The 21,492-nt window shown below is 47.4% G+C and overlaps 1 protein-coding gene across 1 annotated transcript; it reads right to left on the minus strand.

Annotated features, from left to right (window-relative positions):
- Window positions 1-3,898: 3,898 nt before the first annotated feature.
- On the minus strand, window positions 3,899-19,866 carry LOC123234560 (lysosomal protective protein-like). The gene is made up of 12 exons (XM_044660465.1): window positions 19,697-19,866; window positions 17,974-18,085; window positions 17,690-17,824; window positions 16,649-16,807; window positions 16,381-16,472; window positions 13,896-13,980; window positions 13,252-13,401; window positions 10,784-10,914; window positions 9,118-9,280; window positions 8,414-8,503; window positions 5,455-5,557; window positions 3,899-4,064 (listed from the first exon to the last, which is right to left on the minus strand). The coding sequence occupies exons 1-11, from the start codon at window positions 19,864-19,866 to the stop codon at window positions 5,471-5,473; spliced, it is 1,374 nt and encodes a 457-aa protein (XP_044516400.1). The 3' UTR covers window positions 3,899-4,064; window positions 5,455-5,470.
- Between the last annotated feature and the right edge of the window lie 1,626 nt (window positions 19,867-21,492).

The raw sequence follows: 21,492 nt of genomic DNA on the forward strand, positions 1-21,492 counted from the left end.
CTCTCCTGATCCTGAATAGAGCTTGCTTTGTCTATATCTGTTTGTTTGTGTCTCCCCCAATAGATTATGAGCTCTTTTTGCCTCTTTTGAATCCCCTGTGATTAGTACAGTGCCTGGCGCATAGTAGGTGCTTAATAAATGTTGATTGATTGATGTTGACCAGAAGTCTCATCGTCTCAGACTGGACCAAGGAAAGAATAAACAGGTGGCATATGGAATTGATCTGAAGTGTGGAATTGAGGGGGGAGAGGCAGTTCACAACAGATGAAGTGACACACTTTTATATTCATCGCTTTTTTTGTTTCTATATTGTATTCTTATCTCTTAAAAGAAAAAGACAATTAAGTTAGTTGATAAATTTCCTGGACAGATACATGTTTAATTCAGTTCAATTCAGCAAACATTAAGTTATTACTTGGTGCTAGTTATTAGCTGTCTTCAGACAGATGCCTCACTTCCTCCATATTGGAATTGTTTCTATTGTGTCCAGAATTTCACTGGTTCAATGTCAGAGGATTTGCAGAGTTCCGATCTCACATTTAGTATTTACTCCCTATGTGACCTTGGGCAAGACACTTAACCTTTATGAGCTTCAGTAAACTTAAGGGATTGGGCTAGATGATTTTCTGGATCTAAATCTATGTTCCTATCATCTTATGAACCTCTGATCCCTTCTGAGCTAGTTTCCTTTAAATAAATTAAGGCCATGAGATCCAATCTACCCTTTCTGTGATCCTTTTGAGATCTGCTTAATGCCTAGATTTCCTCTCTTCTGTCAAAAATTCAGAAATAGTAGTTACTTTCCCCAGAAATTCCAGTTCTTCCTTTTTAGTGAATATTAGGTCCAGAATATCAGTTTCCCTTCTGACCTCCTCTACGATTTGAAAGAACAAACAGGGAATAGCTGAGTGATTTTTAAGTATGATAGACTGTTGGACTGCCAGAATGCCAGGAAAGCAGGACCTTAGTCCTAAGGAGGGTGATTTGAAGTCTTTTTGTTTTCTTTTTAAGACCTTACCTTCCATCTTAGAATTAATACTGTGTTTTGATTCTAAAGCAGAAGAGTGGCAAGGGCTAGCTAGGAAGTGGAGGTTAAGTGACTTGCCCAGAGTCACACAGCTGGGAAATATCTGAGACCAGATTTGAACCCAGGGCTTCCTCTATAAGCCTGGCCCTCAATCCACTAAGCCAACTAGCTGCCCCTCGTTTGCAGTCTTTAATTGGGCAAAGGCAAAACTTAGACATCCGAAAGACTTACTGACTAAAGTCAAATAATAAATACAAATCAGTTTGACAGAGACTAGAAATGGGAACTGGATCCAAAATTGTATAAGAAGATCCCAAGCGGTTCCATACTACAAAAATCTATCTTTAGAGTAGTGCTTGGGGTGCCCTTTACCCGTGAATTTCCTGAAAGCGACTCCAAATTCAAGGATTATTAGAGGGCAGCATCCACTCAAAGATCATAGCATGTAAGCCCCCACCAATCTGCTTCTTTAACACTCAAAGAAAATATAAATTCAAAGCAAAAGACATTTAATCAGTGACAAAAAAGATTTCCCCCTTATGTAGGAGGGTATACTTTCCCATGGGTCACCACAAAATCAGGAATATATGTGACCAGAAAACATGCACATAGGGCTAGGAGATACCACAGCTCTGAGCAACTCATGTTCCTGGTTGCTTTCCTGAAGCGCCAATGACTTCTTCCAGTCATGTTATCAGGCTGAGATAATTTGTGCTGTTGTTGCTGATCACAGGTGGTTGTCTCTGCTGCACTCCTATTATTTCATGGCCTCTTCCCTGTCTGAGGGAAGGGTCTATCAGCTATTTTGTGTGATAGCCCCAGGGGCTTTGTTAGCTCTTTTGATAGAGACCTCCTCTAAGAGTATCTAGCCAGAGCCAACCCACTGACTCGCTAGAGAAGCTCTTAGTCATTTCAGTCTATCTTTTGAACTAAAACCCTTCTGCTACCACTTGAACGGACTCATTTTAAACTCGTTTGACAAAATTCCTTTTAACTGCTATCCTTGTTGACCCCCCCCCCCCCCCCCCCTGGGCCCTGAAAATCATCCCTGGAGTTCTCAGCAAAATTACAAAGAAGCTGAGTGGAGCTATGATAAGAGGGTTCCTTTCAACTCCCATCACGCTTTCAGCCCATGCAAATCATTGAAGCTGGTGACCCTGGTTCTACTTCCCCCCAACAACCAAAATCAGATACCAACATTTCCCTACAATACTCTATGCTGCAAATCACTGAACTCCTCCGTCTTAGAAGATCCAAACTGTTAGGGGACCTGAAGGGCAATGAAAAGGTGGACGGGGGTTATCAGCAGGTTATATAGCCTAGACAATGACTGGTGGGAGAGAGGTGTCGAAAAAGATACCATCCAATGGACAGAAAAGAAAGGAGTCTGGCTGGGAAGGGAGCAAATGGCGAAGGCAATAAATACGTAGAGCCGGAGTCCTGTACGGTGTCTCAGAAATACCAAGCACACCAGAGGAAGCCCCCAGCACACGGGGTAGATAAGACGTTCGCCCGAGAGTCCCAATGGAGAAGGACGAGCGGAGGTCGCGACGGGCTCCCCCTACATGGACGAGATCGCGAGAAGACCCCCCCCAGCACGCCCATCACAGTGTCCATCCCCGAACGAGCCCACGACTGCGCAGAATTGCCTTACAAATAAATCCTGGACGAGATGATCCCGGAATCAGCGCCGGGCTGCAGAAGGAGGACCCGTGAGCTTGGAGCTGAAAGGCAGACACGACTCAGGGGGAGCAGAGAGAGAGCCAAGCCCCTCTTCCTCACTCGCTGACTCTGCTTCCTCATCGTTGTCAACCCGAAAAAACACAGGACCACCAGAGGAGTTATAATAATGGTCGTCTGTAATCGAGGCGGGAGGATGCCGAGAACCTCCGTCCTGGCACTTCTGATGGACTACAGAATGCGATGCGCTTAGAGAGATTTCTGGAGAGAGGGAAGGGCGGGTGCTCTGCCACCCACTTGGGAAGCGACAGCCACGGTCTAGAATAGCTGGGAGAGGGGCAAATGATGGAGAGATGGGAGGTTCTAGGTTCAAATCCGACCTCAGATACTTCCTAGCTGTGTGACTCTGGGCAAGTCACTTAACCCCTCACTGCCTAGCCTTTAGCACTCTTCTTCCTTGAAAGTATTGATTCAAAGACCAAAGGTAAGGGTTTAAAATAATAAATAAAATGGCTGGGAGACGACGGTACCTGGGATCGGCCTAGATACAAAGGAGAAACTAAAGAGACAGAAAGGATACCTAAAATTGCTTGTCAGCTCCGGGAGAGGCGAGGGAAGAGGGGAGGAAGAGAAAAATGAATCATGTAAACATGGGAAAATATTTAAAAATAAAAATAAATAAATAAAAATGTAAAATGTAAAAAGAAACAGTACCTAAGATTTGACTTCATATCTAGGGTTGTCGGGGGTGCTTCAGGGTTTGTAATTCAGTCTGGCCATGGGCCAGTCGGTGGGCTTCTCGAAGGCAGGTTATCAGGGACGAGGGTGGGCCATTTGGGGTTTCATGGTTGCCACCATAAAGTGGGACTAGAGATAGGGGAGCTGCTAACCAAAAAAGGTGGATTTGAGGAAAACCCTTGTGAAGCTGTAACGAGTCATACAGATAGGAGTCAGGGAGGTGGGCTCGACTATTATTATCTCTGAAAGTTCCTTCTAGCTCTAAGATCTCACCTTCTGTGACTAAGCCTCCCTTCCACCTCCTGGCCCAGGAAGGACTCAGCCTGAGGCAGATCTCTGTAGTTTGGGAGTTGGGGCGAAGGGAGAGAAGGGAACAGAAACTGTCAGACCCATTCTCCTTCCCATGCCAGAGGTTAAAAGAAGACCAAGAGAACGTTTAGGAACTCACTTTTTATTGCAGAAATTGAAATCTTTTCTAGTCCTTGAAAACTTGCGGAAGGCTGTTGATTGTAATAAGCTGGGATTATTGGGGGAAGGGGGTTGCAAATCGAATCGTGGGAGCTTTTCAAGGACCTCAGGCTGCTATCTCAATATTAGCAATGGGCAGCCTGAGAAGTATCTATATGAAAAAAAAGAGAGAGAGAGAGAAAGAGGTTTAAAAAAAGAGAAAAAAGGGCAGCTGGGTAGCTCAGTGGATTGAGAGTCAGGCCTAGAGACGGGAGGTCCTAGGTTCAAATTCGACCTCAGACACTTCCCAGCTGTGTGACCCTGGGCAAGTCACTTGACCCCCATGGCCCACCCTTACCACTCTTCCACCAAGGAGCCAATACACAGAAGTTAAGGGTTTAAAAAAATAAAAAAAGAGAGAAAAAGGCGGCAGCTAGGTTTTCAACATGCTCCTGGGGATACTTTCAAAGCATTTCTCTCATCTTTGGAGTCTCACAATGACTTGGTGTTGAAGGGTTTCTATTGTGCAGGGACAGTAGCTCTCTAGCTTTGGATTTCCAGCAGGGGGATCTAATTTTGTGTCCCATTTTGATACTTTTGTTGGCAAATCACGGAGTCACTTACCCTCTGTGAATCTGGAAAAAGTGGGAAAAGTTAGGCTTTCAGGACCTACCTCCCAGGGATGTTGGGAAAAAACAATTCTGTAAACCCAAAGTGCTCCGTAAATGTGAGTCGCTGTTTTCTTTAGCATTTTACAAAGATTATCTCATTTGATCTTCACAATAACCCAGGGAGGAAGGTGCTATTATGATTCCCATTTTACAACGGAAGAAACTGAGGCAGACAGAGGTTTGTCGTGTTTGTTTTTTTTAAGTAACTTGCCCAGAGTAACATGACTATAAGTGTCAGAGGCCAGGGTTGCAATGGATAGAGTACTCTGCCTAGAGTCAGGAAGATTCATCTTCCTGAGTTCAAATTCAGCCTCAAACACCTGCTAGCTATGCAACCCTGGGTAGGTCACTTCATACTGTTTGCCTCTGTTTCCTCATCTGTCAAATGAGCCAGAGAAAGAGATGGCAAACCACTCTAGTGTTTTTACCAAGAAAGCCTGAAATGGGATCATGAAGAGTCAGGCACGACTTTAAAAAATGACACAACAACTCCCTAAATCCTTACGGCTACTCTATCTATTGTGCCACCATTTTTCAGATGAGACCCAGAAAAATTAAGTGACCTGCTCAACACCAGCTGGCAGATTTGTGGGAGAATTGGGACCGTAATCCTAGATCTCAACAAGTAATCTTAGCCCTGAGACCCCCCCCCCCCGCATGGACGGGCCCCTCCTTTCATCCTCTCCCCCTTTCACTCCTAAGTTCTTTCCACTCCTCCAAGCTGTTCATCCTTTCTTCTTCTTTACCTGGTCCAAGAGGCCATAATACTAGTGACAGCTCGAGTGTCGTTAAAGGGTCATCCCCAGGATTCGAAGGACAGAAAAGGCGGCAGGAAGTCAAATCAGCAGCAGAAGCCACCCTGGGACCCTGCTGCCCCTCGGGGGTTCTTACCAGCCGCAGCGGGCGATCACAGGTAGGTAGTGTTCTGAAGAAAAGACTCGAACATCTTCAGAGCCTGGGCTGGCCGATACTGGGGAACCATGTGTCCCGATCCCTGCGGGTCAGACGGAGAGAGGTGAAGAGCCCCCCGGGAGGAGGCACGAACAAACGGGAACAAGGACACCGGCTCCCCGAATGTGGGCTTGGCGCGTGTGGGCCTGGCTGCGAGGGAGATGGGGCGGGGATGAAGCTACACAAGTACTAACATCCAAAGCCACGCCTAGGAAATGAGGAGAAGTGGGGCTGGGCGATAATTCTTGGCTCGGACCAAGACTATCCAGGAGATGCCAGGAGCACCGCAGAAAGAGAGCAGCCCAAAGAACCCGTCTCATGGAACCACCCAGGCCTAGGTCAGTTCAATGTCACTCTGTTGTGTGCAGAAGAGAGGCAACAAGGCCAAACAGATGGGATGTTGGACTGGGACAAGAACACCTAGATTCAAATTCTGCTTCCTACCTGTGGGATCATGGGTAAGTCACCTTAACTCTCTGAACCTCAGGCAACTTTTGAAAACTTTGAGTCATAGAAAGCTGCAGTGGCTAGAGTGACTTAAGAATGTTAAGAAGAACTGCATTCAAATCATGCTTCAGACACAACTCTGTGACCTTGGGTAAGTCATTTAATCTTTGCTAGCCTCAGTTTACTTATCTGTCAAATGGATATAACGACAACGACAACAACAATAACAGCACCTACCTTTCCCAGAGTTATCGTGAGGATAAAATGAGATAATATATATAAAGTTCTTTGTTAACCTTAAGGTGCCACGTAATTACTAGACACTATTAATTTATACAGTTGAAATCACAGGGCCTGGATATAGTGGATGTGTACAGAGCACCGTGAACGCTCTGTTCCAGCCAGGTTATCCCAGTCTCCTTCCCAGCCCCGCCACACCCTCCCCAACACAAAGAGATGGATGGGAAAGTGATGGAGATATAAGCTCAAGTCCCGATTCCTCTAGAGACACGTCAACAAGCACCCAGAGATTATCCAGCAAGCTCTGTAGAATGTAAGGCACGTGAGAACATGGATTGTGCCATCATGTTTTAATCACTATATTCTCACCACTTAGCACGATGCATTGAAAAAAAAAAAACAACAAACAAACCCTTACCTTCCGGCTTAGTAGCAATTCTAGCTACAAGAGTGGCAAGGGCTAGGCAAGAGGGGTTAAGTGACCTGCTTAGGGCGACACAGCGAGAAAGGATCTGAGGCCACATTTGAATCCAAGACCTCCCCATTACAGGTCTAGGTTCTCTATCAACTGGGCTACCTCGCTGTCCCTATAGTCTCACCACCTAGCACAGGGCATTGCACATAGTAGGTACTTCACAAATGCTGACTGAGTTCATCCCCACCAACAGTGGCTTTTCAGTCCTATTGATTGTGACCTCCTTTGGGTTTCAATTTCCCCATTTGCTTTCTTGAGATCATTTTTGGGGAGCTCCCATCCCCTCTGCACCATTCCCATTCCCATGAGGTCAGAAGGCTGATAGCCAGAAGAAATCTTACGGTTCAACTAGTCCCTGATTCTGTAGGTGTAGTCTAGGAGCCACTGGGGGGTCCTGGAGGTCAGATCTATTTTTATAATAATACTAAGATGTTTTTATTTCTAATGCAGTAAAAATCTACAGAACAATCGATTAATCCTTATTAAGTGTCTCCTATGTGTCAGGCACTGTGCTAAGCAGTAGGGATGCAAAAAGAGCAAAAGACAATCTGTTCTCTCAAGAAACACACAATCTAACAAGGGAGACAACATGCAAACAAACATATCTGTAACTCATCTGAACAAAAGCTCTTTGGTGGGAAGTTCTCAATCACTTTTTAAACTCTTACCTTCTATCTTAGAATCACTACTATGCATTTGTTCCAAGGCAGAAGCTAGGCAATGGGGGTTAAATGATTTGCTTAGGGTCACCTAGCCGGGGTGGGGGGGAGGGTGTCTGAGACCAGATTTGAACCCAGGACCTTTTGTCTCTAGACCTGACTCTCAATCTGCTAAGTCACCTTGCTGCCCCCATCCTCAATCATTTTTAAGTCTGTCCACCATATTATATCACATATATTTTTTAAGCTTTTCCCCTTCCTTCCTTCCTTCCTTCCTTCCTTCCTTCCTTCCTTCCTTCCTTCCTTCCTTCCTTCCTTCCTTCCTTCCTTCCAACCCTTATCCTCTATTTTAGAATCAATACAGTATATTGGTTCCAAGGCAGAAGAGTGGTAAGGGCTAGGCAATGGGGGTTAAATGACTTGCCCAGGGTCACACAGCTAGGAAGTGTCTGAGGCCAGATTTGAATGTAGGACCTTGGATCTCTCAATCCACTGAACCACCTACCTGCCCCCCCACCCAATCTTTTTTATTTCTTAAAGGTTCAATTAGTTGTATGTGAGGTGGAAGAAGGTTATCTATAAATAACCAAACATACAATAAAAGGTATCATTAAAATATTAAGAAACGAAGAAAAAAGTAAATATTTCGGGCTCTATCTTGCTCTTAAAAAAAAAATAACAAAGTCAAGTTGTAAAAAAAAACTGAAGGAGAGTTGTAAAGGGGTCCAGAGGCCCAAAAGCTTTCCATGCTGATCTAATCCAACCCACAGCTTTACAGAAAAAAGAAACAGACCCCGAGAGGCTGAGTGATGTGCAGGTCACACAGCCAGGAAGCAGGAGGAGAACACAAAGAAACCCAGATCCTCGGGCTCTAAAGCAGATGCCTCCTCACTCTCCCCAGCTGCCTCTGTCCATTCCCTCCTAGTTCTGATGTTCCTGAGGTTCCCTTCAGGCCTTCGGAAAGCTGGGCAAGCTCTTTCCCTCTAAGCAGCCCCCGGGATCCAGCGTGGCTTCGAGTCCTTTGAGGGCTGTCCCATCCTCTGCAGAATACGGGTGAGCAGAGGAGGGAGCGCCTTACCTTGACGGTCAGGAAAGTGATCCGCTCATACTCCTTAAAGAATCCCGCAACCTGGTTTTTGTAGTACCAAGGCTGATAGGGGCTCATCACCTGTGAGAACCAGGGAAAGGAGGACAGCCTGAATGACTGATCTGTCAACAGCAATTCCACGAAAGTACCTACTGTGTGCTGAGCTCTGCCCTAGGCAAGAGAGGGTGCACAGAGCCGTCCTGCCCCCCAGCACCCTTCTCACTCTGTCATGGCCACCCTAAGGGCAGTTGCCCAGCCTCCTCCTGAAACTGCAGCCAAGAGAGTGGGGCTGACTCTTAGACATTCATTTGAACATGACTGCCTTCTTTTTTAAACCCTACCTTCTGTCTTAGAATCACTACTGTGTATTAGTTCCAAGGCAGAAGAGCAGTAAGGGCTAGCCTTAAGTGGGGGTTAAGTGACTTGCCCAGGGTCACACAGTTAGAAAGTGTATGAGGCCATATTTGGACCCAGAACCTCCCTTCTCCAGGCCTGGCTCTCAATCTACTTTGCCACCTAGTTGTCCTCTAACTTCCCTTTCAAAGCTCTTTTCTACATCTCCCCCACACCGGAAGGCAGTGTGTCCTTTTGTAACTCATTTTAGAAATCAGATCTTCCTAGATACAAATGTGTTCTAAGCAGGAGGTTCCCACACTTCCTCCACTTCCCCCTCCACCACCCCCTTCTCTTCTTACGGGCTGGTTCAGGGACTCCACAAACTTCTCGGCTCCCAAGAAGTTGCAGGCCATATCAGTGTCCCCGTTGTACACCAAGACACGGATGTTGTTCTGCAGTAACTCCTGGTAGAAGGGAGCCATGTCCATGTACTGTCTCTGGTAGTGAGAAGTCACCAGCGTGCTGTAGGGAAGAAGAGAAAAAGGAGCAGCAAACGTATCACTGTGGTAGAGGGAGAATGAGAGTCAAATCAAATCAACAGACATCAATGATGCCCCTAGTCCGTGCCAGGCATTGGGCTGGACATACAAAAAGAGGCAAAAAGGCAGCGAGGTGGCCCAGTGGATAAAGCACCAGTCCTGGAGGCAGGAGGGTTCAAATTTAGCCTCAGACACTTCCTAGCTGTGTGACCCTGGGCAAGTCACTTAACCCTATTTGCCTAGCCCTTACCCTTCCGTCTTAGTGTTGTTACTAAAACAGAACGTAAGGGATTTAAAAAAAAAAAAAAAAAAAAGAGGGAGAGGCAAAAGATAATCCCCGTCCTCAAGGAGCTCATCATCTAATCGGGAAGATAACATGAAAACAAAACAAATATTTAAAAAAGCAAGCTCTATTCAGACTAAATAGAAAATAATTAACTGAAGGAAGGCACTAGAATTAAGAAGGGCTGGGGAAGACTTCTTGTAGAAGATGGGATAAAAAAAAAAAAACCCTAACATTCTGCCTTAGAATCAATATAATGTATTGGATCTAAGGCAGAAAATGAGTAAGGGTTAGGCCAGTGATGGTGAACCTTTTAGAGTTCCATCCTCCCCCCTCACCAACTGCCAGATGAGCCCCCCACCTTTACCCCACGCAAGGGAGGAAAGAAGTGCTCCCATTGAGCTGCTGGGTGGAGGGATAGGTGAAGTGTAGAGACGGGGAGGAGAGCAGCTCCTCCTGAGTCTCTCTCTGCCTTTCTAGTAACAAACTGGGGAGTAGGGCAGGGGAATAGGGCAGCCATGTGCCCACAGAGAATGCTCTTTATGCCATCTTTGGCACTCATACCATAGGTTTACCATCACTGGGCTAGGCAATGGGGGTTAAATGACTTGCCCAAGGTCACACAGCTAATATCTGAGGCCCCCCAAAAAACGAGTCTTCCTGACTCCAGAACCAACAGTCCACCTACTTCTCTACCTAGGTGTCCTATGATTTAAGTACTAGAGATTCAAATAGAAAGTGGGGATTACCATTACCACCACCATAAAAACCAAGGGACCTTTCCATTTGACTTAAAGCTGAAATCTCCCACGTATGCTGTCTCCCCACTGGAATGTGAGCTCCTTGAGAGTTGAGAATGTCTCCATTTTTCATTTGTAGCCTCAGCACTTAGCCCAGTGCTTTGTACATATTGTGTTTAATTAAAGCTTTTTCATTAAACTCATTCATTCATTCATGTCTCATCAGTTTCTTTATCTGACCTCAACAAGTTTTCTCGACTGAAACACAATCTCATCCACTTAGCCTCCAGGGTAAGCCCCAAAGGAAACCCCTAAAGCCCCCCTGGGGGCTCCCCCATCTCTTCTTCCCCTGAGCAAGGACCATCCAGTCACTTGAGGGGCCAGGAGAGACCTCCTCCCCCCAGCAGAACAGGCATCTTCTATGTCTGGGAGTAGGGATGAGGAGAGGATGGAGAAAGCTCACCTGCAAAGTTCCCAGTTGGGGAGGAATGCAGGGATGTGGAGGGCCTGCCTCACGTTGTCCTGGTTCAGCCACACGTACATAGCAGTGGCATTGATGCACTTAGGGACTCCGGGAACGGGAGCTCCTGGGGCCTAAAGGCAAACAAGGAAAAGATTAAATACACAGCAAAAGCCCAGAAAGCCCTGGACCAGATTCCTGAGCTGCACCCTCCCACTCCCCTATCCCCAGACTGAACCTTCCCAAAATCCTATTTGAAATTAATTGCCCCCCCCTTTAAGAAAGCCTCCCCCTCTCCTCTTTAAGCCTTCATCCCAAGCCCACCTCTTCCTCCCCAACTCTGCTCCCATCGTGGAAATAACTCATGTATAGAATATTTCAGAACCTCATTTCCTCCTCACAACTCTATGAGGTACATAGTGCGAATATTACTGTCTCCATTTTAGAGATAAGAAAACTGAGGCTAGGGGGAGGGGTGCTCCTCCAACTACACCTTGCTGCCCCCATATAGCAAGAGAGAACTCTGGGCAGGGAAGAGAAGGCAGAAGCAGTCTTAAGAATGAAATGGATGCTGTGTGACCCTGGGCGAGTCACTTCACCCCCATTGCCTAGCCCTTACCACTCTTCTGCCTTAGAACCAATACATAGTGATGATTCTAAGGTGGAAGGTGAGGGTCTAAAAAAAAAAAAGGAAGAAGGAGAATGAAATGGGTATCAGGAAGGGGGCTGTATAGAGGTAACCGGCCACTTTGAAGCCTCAAATCACCCCTGAATGGACACTTCCTCAGAGGTCCTGGCCTAGGCACTGAGGGAGATGGCATGGTGGCAATTCTGGAATGAATGAACTAATGAACTGAAGTGCTTAGAATGGGTAAAAAAGCACTGGGGATAGACGGAAGATACAGTCTTGGCTCGAAAGGAGGGCCCATTCTAATGGCACGCGCACAAATAACCGCAATACAAAAATCAAATACATAAAAATATATAAGAAGCAGATCGGAGAGGGACAAACATGGTTCTTTGTGAGGTTCTAGGAGGATCAGGGAAAGCTTTCTGGGGAAGGTGGCCAAGCAGCTAGGTGGCACGGTGGCTAGAACCCCAGGCCTGAAGTCTGGAGGACCTGGGTTCAAATTTGTCCTCAGATACTTTCTAGCTGTGTGACCTTGGGCAAGTCACTTAGCCCTGCTTGCCTAGCACTTACTGCCCTTTTGCCTTGGAATGGATATCTAAGACAGAAGGTAAGGGGAAAAAAAAGGTAGGAAAGTAACAGGTGCATTTCAGGCAAAAGCCGAAGATCCTAAGAGTAAGAATCTCAGCCTTTGGACTTTTCTTTTGGTTTTCTACAGCTTTTAGGGCCGGTCTACTCAGCACACGTCCCCCTCCCCCATCTCCACGGAAATTAGGAACAAGGTTTTCTTGGTACAAAATGTTCTAGTAAACTGCTACAAACAGTTTTCATCCTCTTAGATCAAGGGTTTTAACTGGGAGTTCATGAACTTGCTTTGAGAAAAGGGTTCTTTGGGTTTTTTTTTTTTTTAAACAACAACTCTTATTTCAGTCTAACTTGATTTCCTTAGAAATCCCTCCATTCGTTTTCTGCATTTAAAAACCCGATCTGAGAAGGGCTCTAGAAGTTTCACTAGAGTGCCATCGAGGTCTATGACTGACGCAAGAAATCCCATGGAGGGATGGAGAGCCAGGCTGGGAGACTTGGGTTCAGATCTTACCTTGGGCGCTTCCTAGCAGTGACCCTGGGCAAGTTATCCCTTAAGCCCCATTGCCTGGCCCTTTATGGAGCCCATACACAGTACTGATCCGAAGATTCAAGGAAAGGATTTTTAAAATAGAAGGAAAAGAAAAAGCATCTTGAGACCACCCCCCCCCTGCCCCGTCTGCCTCTTTTAATGCCTTGTGCCTACTATAGAGCCTTGCTTTTTTTTTTCCCCCCCAAATCCTCATCTTCCCTCCCTTTGTATCAGTTCCAAGGCAGAAGAGCAGTTAAGGGCTAGGCAATAAGGGTTAAGCGACTTGCCCAGGGTCAAACAGCTAGGAAGTGTCTGAGACTAGATTTGAACCCAGAACCTCCTGCCGTCTCCATAGCTGGCTCTCCATCCACTGAACCACCTAGCTGTGCCCTCCACCCCCAAGTCTCGCTCTTAACGAATTGAATTAAACGGGAATCCCTCCTTTTCCACTTATTGGATCTCAGAGAGGTAACAAGCGCTCTCCTCCAATCACATAATATTAGCGCCGAAAGAGATTTATCGGTCCGGTCCTCCAACCCGCCTCCCCTCCCCACCCCGGACTTTACTGGGGAGCCCTGAGGGATTGGGTGAGGGAGCCGGGACTCGATCTCAGGTCTTCTGGCTCTTTCCCTCACACCGAGACGAGGCTCCCCCGTTCAGCGGGGCTGCCGCCCAGCGGGACTGCCAGCCCGGCCCCCTCTGCCCTGCCTGATTCTTCTCACTTACCGGCACGGCCACGTTGAACTGGTATTTTCGATAGAGGTTGCTCATATCGGCGGCATAGCGGTCCTGGTAGCCCGAAGCCCCCCAACAGGGCGCGTAGAGGTTGTAGACGTTGAGGCCTACGCCCTGGATCATTCTGTAAGCCTCCAGGATCTGCGGGGAAGCCAAGTGCAAGCCGCTGCTGAAACTGCCCCCCCTTCCTGGCCCGGGGCTCTTCCTTCTCCCCCCGGCCACCCTAAACCTGGCCAGCCCCTCGCGCAGCCCAGCCCGAGGCCAGGGGCGGGCGGGGCGGGACGGAGCGGAGCGGGGTTGCAGAGAGGACCCAAGGAGGGGGGACACTGCTCCCCCTGCGCTGGCCGGCCGGGCTGGAATCCCCGGGCCCCCAAGTGCTAAAGGTTCACCTTGCCCTCCAGGCTCTGGGATGTTTGTTCCTAGAGTTGCAAACAGGAGCCGGCCAGCCCTGGGGATCAGGAACCTTTAACTTGAGCTCGGGGGTCCCCTCCCTTTTCTCCCCCCCCCCCCACCCCCCGCCCGGGAGTCCAGGGAAACAGGGAGAGAACGAAGAGCCCCAGTCCTAGCTGGGGCACATGGGCACTTGGTGTGCCAATGAGGGCCGCCTCCGCGGGCAGGCCAAGGTAAGGGCTCACGGAATCGAAGCAGTTGTCTTGGGTGCTGTTATAGAAGTTGCAGACGCCCTCCGAGCAGCAGTAGGTTTGCAGAGAGTCCCAGAGGCTGCAGGCAGAGTGCAAGGGGCGTGAGAAGCGGGGGAGTGCGCGCATGGGCTTCGCGCTTTTGCCCTCCCCCAGAGGGAATTTGCACCCAAGCCAACCCGAGCCCGCCCTCCAATCCCCTGCAAGGAGTAGCACAGCGGAGGCCCTGGGGCTCGCATCCGGCCGCCCCCTCACTACAGCAAGGTCACGGATCTGTTAGACTAACTAATCCTCTATTGAAACGGCTACTCGTTGGCATCCATTCCCAAGGCATAGTTCCATGGGGCTGGGACCAGCGATCACATTGAACGTTAATATACATTCTTAATAGTACGCATTCGAATACATGCGACCCCCTCAGAGGCCATGGATGTATCTGTGTGACCTTGGGCAACTCACTTAACCCTTCTGAGTCTCAGTTTCCTCCCCTGTAAAATAAGCGGGGTTGGGCTGTGTGATCCTGGGATGTGTAAGGCTTGGGCGGGGAGATGAGGGTCATTCTGGGGGCCAGGACTCCGTCAGTCAGGCAGCAGGCATTTGTTCTGCCTTCATTCTGTGCCCAGGCTCCATGCTAAGAGCTTACCCTGCTCTAAGACCTTCGGGGCACCCAGGGTTTGGGCACCTTTTGTAGGAAGAGCAGGAAACGAAGCAGATGGCCACCCCCTGGGGATCCACCACAGAGATGTGGTACTTGACCGCAATGGGATATCACTGGCTGTTAGAAACAGAGGACGTAGAGAAAGAGGGGAGGCATGGGCAATCTTCCACGGACTGACTAATGCAGATGGATAGTGCATAACCAGGAGCCCCAGGGCACCTGGACCACAACGTGGTAAGGAGAGAAAAAAGAGCAGTAACACCATCACCACCAAAGACGATCAAGACCGAGTGTTCCCTGGTAACTGTGACCCAGCTTGGCTCCCAGAAAGAGACGGGAAAAGGCACCTCCCTTGTTCCTTTGCAGAGGTGGGGGACTCCGGGTGAAACAGGGCATACACTGTGGCTTAGTCTGGAAGAACTGCATTTTTCCCTCTTTCTTTTGATTCTTTATTATAAGGAATAGCTTGTTGGATGGAGGCAGAAAGAGATATAAGGAAATAATCTAGGTAGTTTAAGGGAAAGTGCTGGGCTTGGAGTCAAGAAGACCCAAGTTCAAAGTCACCCTCACAAGCTTACTAATGTTGTGATCCTTGAACAAGGCACTTAATCTTTGTTAGCCTCAGTTTTCTCATCCATAAAATAGGGACAATAACAGCACCCACTCCCAAGGTGGTCGTGTGGATCAAATGAGAATATTTGGCAAACTTTTTTTTACCTTAGCCCAGTGGTTCCCAAACTTTTTTGGCCTACTGTCCCCTTTCCAGGAAAAAAAATATAACTTAGCGCCCTGGAAATTATGAAACTATTTATTGAACTCAGAATAGAATGTAATACAAAAAAAGTGTGGCCATCACCGCTTTTCTGGATCCCTGAAGCACCCACCAGGGGGCGGTAGCGCCCACTTTGGAAATCACTGCCCTAGGAAATGGGGGTTTTACTAGTGACTTGTCCAGGATCACACAGCTAGGAGATATCTGAGGTTATATTTGAACCCAGAACCTCCCATCTCTTAGCCTGACTCTCAATCCACAGAACCACCTAGCTGCCTCATTTTACAACTCTTACAAGCATTCTATCAGTGCTAAAGCTCTTAGAAAGGTGACATAAAAACAAACCTTTTTAATAAAAGGTTTTAAATGTCTACCCTATACAAAGCCACTGTAGTGCAGTATACAAAAATGAATGAAATAGTCCCAGGATATTATAGGTATATAATTAATATAATATAGCAATATAGGAAATTATCATTTAGTAGGAAAACTAAGGCAGACATGTGTCTATGTTGGTCATGATAAGGATGGCTTATATTTATAGAGGGTGACAAAGTATTTCATAATCATGATCTCCTTTGATCCTCACGAAAACCCTTAGGGAGAGCCTAGGAAAAATATAACCCCCATTTCACAGAAGAGAAAACTGAGTCAGAGAGAAAGACAAGTGATATATAGATAGTGTCAGCTCAAGAATTCTAATGGAAACCTTCTGTCTGTTAGTCAATTGATCAATCAACAAGAATTTATTATATACTTATTATGTGCTGGGTCCTCCTGGATTTTAGGGCTCTAAAGGCTGTAGCCACTAAATCCCACTGCCTTTCCCAGATTTATTGATATTTGAGGTTACAACCAGTTAACCCCCCTTGGTCCGTTCTCTCTCCTGATGATTACAGTGTGTCTTTTACAAATAAACCCGTCTAGCTGTCTCTACCTTTCTCTTAAGCTGAGGACCGCCTGGGACAAGAGAAACCTTGTTGAAGAGTGGAGGAGAGAAGGGCAGAATGAGAAAGAAGAAGCACATACTCACAAACTCCCTCTGAACTTACTCGTCTCCAATGATGCCATGGTAGTAACTGAATTCAATCAGTGTCACATCATTAAGCTCGTAGTCGCTCATCCCATTCCCTACCCCAAAGCCCTGCATGGGAAAGATAGCTAAGTAAGTCCAGAAAGCCCCATCACAAGCTACATTGCTTTTCCATCCCAGATCATCTGTGGTGGAAAGGCATTAGATGAAGGATTTGGAAACAAACCTCCTCCATGTAATTTCTGCTCCCCCGCTTAGATCTAGGTAGAACTGATACCTATACTTACCTTGAAGTTGATGGAGGCTGGACCATTAACAATCTGAGCACTGAGGGAGGGCACATAGACCCCACCATAGCTCTCTCCAAATACATAGAAGTCATTGCTGGTGAAGCTGGGGAACTTGGTGAAAAAACTCTGTAAGGCCTCGTAATTATCAGCTGCCACCTAAGGACAAAAACCAAATAGCCATAGGATCATAGAATGCCAGAGATGGAAGGGACCTTGGAAGACAGAACGTCAAAACTAAAAGAGATCTTCTCTAGAGCATTGAATGTTAGAGATGGAAAGAAATGAAATGCTAGAACAGAGAATGATAGATAAAAGGAACTTAAGAAAACAAAATGTCAGAACATGAGATGATAGCTAAAAGGAACCTTAGAAACTAGAACATGGAATGACAACTAGAGGGGGACCTCAGAAGATAGGATGTTAGATCATAGAATGACAGATGGAAGAAACCTTAGAAGATAGGATATTAGGGGCAGCTGAGTAGCTCAGTGGAAAGAGAGTCAGGCCTGATGATGGGAGGTCCTAGGTTCAAATCTGGCCTCAGACACTTCCTAGATGTGTGACTTTGGGCAAGTCACTTAACCCCAAATGCTTAGTCTTTACTGCTTTTCTACCCTGGAATCAATACTTAGCATCAATTCTAGGAGAGAAGGTAAGGGTTTAGAAAAAACAGAGAAGCATGTTAGATCGTAGAGCTAGAAGGGATTTTAGAAGATAGGACAGGGAATGACAGCTAGAAGGGACCTTGGAAAATAGAACATGGAATGACAGCTAAAGGGTGACCTCAGAAGATAGGATGTTAGACCACAGAATGAAAGATAGAAGGAACCATAGAAGATGGAACAACTGGAAGGAACCTTGGCAGGTAGAAGTAGAATGCTAGAATTGGAAGAGACCTTAGAGATCATCTTTTCTCACCCTGTTGAGGCTTATGATGGGGCCATTTTTGTTCTTGGATTTAAAGGATTGGATTTAATATCTTTCTTCCAGCCCCTCACACATACAGAAACCCAGGCCCTTCCTGTCATCTTCACTCACCTGCTGATCATTGACTTGGTAGTTCTGGCTGGAAGAGTAGGAATAACCCACGCCAGCTGGTGACTCCAGATATAGCACATTAGCCACTAGATTCCAGCTATAAGGGTTCATGTAGAGGGAGCCATCATCATTTATCTGCACAGAAGGACAGACAGAAGGCATTAGCCTGCATGATGTCACCATTCTCTGTTTGAGATTCTGTCCTGGCCAGGACAGAAAGGGAAATCCAAACCTCATTTTCTCTCCAGCCCATCCTTCACGCTTAGAAGTTTTCCCATGCTCACCCTGAAGGGGCCATTCTCTGCCAATAGACCTTCCATGGAGCTGCAGCCAGGGCCTCCATTCAGCCAAAGAACCAAGGGGTCAGACTCAGGGTTTCCTTGGGACTCCACAAACCTATAAGACCAGAAAGAGAAAAATCCCTCTCTGGTGAGCTAGGCAGCTTCTCTAAAGAAGAAGGTGTTCACAGAGAGGGTTCCTTGTTCCTGGGAGTATTTGAGAAAAGAATGAGAACTTGGGAGTGACTGAATTTTTGTGGGGGCCAGGTATATGTTATGAAATGACTTAGAAGACTTTTTTCCTTCTACATCACCTCCAACATAGCATTAGTGCTTGGTCTAAGACCTGAGAAGCAGGAAAAATTCCAGAATCTAGACTCAGTCCTTTCTCAGGACTACAGAGATGGATAGGGAGAACTCTTTCCTCTTGGGGGTGGGTTTTTGCAGAGGGAATTGGGGATTGACTCTTCATCTTTTTCCTTCTTGCCTATTCTTTTCTATTACATCCAGTCCCCTAGCTCCAGTACTTTGTTGACTAATTGGGAATAGGATAGTAACATTTTTCTCTTCTATAGGGAAAGGGTTTAAGCTGTTGAGTTAGCTTTATAAGACAGTAGGATAGGGGGCAGCTGGGTGGCTCAGTGGGTTGAAAGCCAGGTCTAGAGACGGGAGGTCCTAGGTTCAAATCTGGCCTCAGACACTTCCCAGCTGTGTGACCCTGGGCAAGTCACTTGACCCCCATTGCCTAGCACTTTTACCACCTTGGCCAATACGGAAGGTAAGGGTTTAAAAAAAAAAGATGATAGGATAATTCTACACTGGAAAGGGCTTTAGAGAACATCTAACCCAACTTCCTCATTTTAAGGAATAGGATTCCCCAGAGATTGTGTAAATGACTTTTCTGAAGTCACTTAGCCAACTATGGCTGAGCCAGAATTTGAGGGTTCAGGGCTCCTTCCATAAGCCAACAAAGTGGGCAATTCTTTCCTAACTTCCCAGTGACATCACATAGAACATAAATTAGTGCTGCCCTTCAGATCTCAGCCTAGAGCAGGGGTTCTTAACCTGGAGTTCTCAGAGGGGTCTGTGGATAGATTTCTAGGGGTCTGTGAACTTAGGAAAACAAATTATAGACTTACATTCACTAATCTTTGATTTTCTTTATAATCCCATGTTTATTTCATTCATTTAAATATAGGATTCTAAGAAAGAATCTACAGGTTTCATTAGATTGCCAAAGAAGACGGGGATATAAAAAAGGTTCTATTCTATGGGTTTAGCATCCTGGACAATAACAGAGCCAAAGGCAGGGCCTTGATCAAGAGAACTGAGATTCCCATATCTTTCTCACTTTATTTTTCCTTCCTTTCTCCCTCCCTCCCTCCCTCTTCTCTCTCTCTTTCTTTCTTTCTTTCTTTCTTTCTTTCTTTCTTTCTTTCTTTCTTTCTTCTTTCCTTCCTTCCTTCAATACTAAGTGTGTTCTAAGGTCAAAGAGCCCAGGACTAGGAAATTGGGGTTAAGAACTTGCCCAGGGTCACATAGCTAGGAAGTGGCTAGGGTCAAATTTGAACCCAGGACCTCCCATCTCTAGGCCTGGCTCTCAATCTACTGAACCACTTAGGTTCTGCCCCCTTTCCCGCGTCTTCCCCAAGTACTGATGTTGTCTGGCCTGGGCAAGTCAGCAGATCTCTGGGACCTTGGAATGATCTTTCTCATATCCAGAACTCACCAGTAATGGAAGTATTTGTCAGAGCCAGCCTTCAGGTAGCCAGACCACTGCTTGAAGCTGGGCAGTTTGGCCAGGCCAGGCAGCGAGGTGATAAGGTCTGGGGCATATTGACTGGTGCCGAGGCCCCAGCAGAGGCTGGAGAAGGCCAGGAGCCTGCACAATAGTTGCATAATGGCTGGCCTATAGGACTGGAGTGGCCCCACCAGCCTCTCCCACCTTTATAGTCTTGGGGCTGTTTGCTCCATTGATAACGACTGATAGGTATGACCTGCAGGCCAGCTCGGTACCAGCCATTGGGCTACTCCCCGGGGGGTGGCGATTCACCTTGAATGCCATCAAGATTCGCACAGAGCAGCCCCAGTCGCTGGTCCTCTAGAGGAGAGGGAGTGGAGGGTCCTTCTAAGAACAGGGCTGGGGGGTTGGGGGGCTCGGGGGCTCCGGGGCTCGGGGGAGAAGGCCATCGTGTTCAGGGGGTCCTGATGTCATGGCTTTCTTTTCACACGGAAGGACTTTAGAGATCATCTGGTTCAGCACTCATTTTGCTAATGTGGAAACTGAGGCCCCAAGAGGAGGAGGGAGAGAGGCAGGGACAGGGCTGACTGCTGGGGCTACAGAGAAGGACAGAAGACGTGGGCTGGAGGACAGAGCAGCCCAAAGGAGAGGGCTGACATCTGGAAAAGACTTTTTGCCCAACGTAACACGAGCTGCGTCTCCTCCAGCGTGTGCCGGGTCTGCCTCCTCCATTCACTCAGAAGTTACCGGCCCGAGGTTGTACCAGAGTTAATGGCAGAGTCCTGATTTGAACCCAGGCCTTCTGACTCACAACCAAGGCCTCACAGTGCGGCTCTGAGCCCCAGTGCGGACAGATGCCAGGAATGGACTCGGCGATCTGCGTCTACTTCCTGTTCTGCCGCTCTCTGACTCAGTGACTTTGCTAGCTAGGTAACACGATGATTAGGACAGACGACTTCCCTTGTGCCTCAGTTTCCCCATCTTTAATTGAGGGTGGATCAGAGCTGTCAGCAAAGCCAGCGATGATTACAGGGCGAGCTAACTCCCTCCTCGCCTGAGAGGGCTCCAAGTCCCCTTGATCTCCCAGCTGATGACAGAGTTGTTCTGCTACTTTGGCGGAGGCCACCTCCCCCTCCTTTGTCAGCAAACATGGTGAGCATCTGTTTGGAGCGGAGCTCCAAGGTCAGCACTGTGGGAGGAACCCAAGGGAACAGAATGTAGATCATGGGGGACACAGTCCTGGTCCTTGGGCACCCAGCCCAGGCTAATGGGGGAGATAACAGAGATAATCCGGCAAGACTTCCTGAGAAGGACGTGATTCTCGGGCACGGTTTCCCTAAGGGGAGGAAGGCAGATGCAGGGAGTGGCGCGGACGCAATCCCATGAATGTGTCTGCCTCATCCACTCACCCAGAGGAGGGTGAAGTCACCTGCCACAGGGAAAGCACTCAGGGAGGGGCAAACATTCTCCCGATTAGGACAAGGCCTGCTTCGGTCCTTGGCCGCCATGAAGGGGTTTTCTGGGGTCCCAGTGTTTGAAGGGGAGGCCGATCAGCCGTCCCTCTCCTAACCCAGAATCAAGCACGTGGGAAAGGAGGAATCGAATGGATAAATGCTTAGTGGCTTGATGATTTGATGAGGGCAAGAGCAATTTCTATCCTTTCTTAGGTTCAGGGAATAAGGGGGCAGAGGGGTAAGCACTTATGGAGTCCCTACTATGTGCCAAATATTGTGTGAAGCATTTTACAAAGAGCTCATTTATTGGGAAATCATAAACTTTCACAG

The sequence above is a fragment of the Gracilinanus agilis genome, chromosome 2 (genome assembly GCF_016433145.1).
Source record: "Gracilinanus agilis isolate LMUSP501 chromosome 2, AgileGrace, whole genome shotgun sequence".
Classification (NCBI taxonomy): Eukaryota; Metazoa; Chordata; class Mammalia; order Didelphimorphia; family Didelphidae; genus Gracilinanus; species Gracilinanus agilis.

Bases quoted from the DNA above. Each gene is read 5' to 3' on its own strand.
- LOC123234560 (XM_044660465.1), bottom strand. From the start codon at position 19,866: ATGCAACTATTGTGCAGGCTCCTGGCCTTCTCCAGCCTCTGCTGGGGC. The intron at 13,981-16,380 runs GTAAGTTCAGAG...CTCTGCCTGCAG, and splicing joins CATGGCATCATTGGAGACGA to CCTCTGGGACTCTCTGCAAA. The intron at 9,281-10,783 runs GTGAGCTTTCTC...TCTTCCCTACAG, and splicing joins CCCAACTGGGAACTTTGCAG to CACGCTGGTGACTTCTCACT.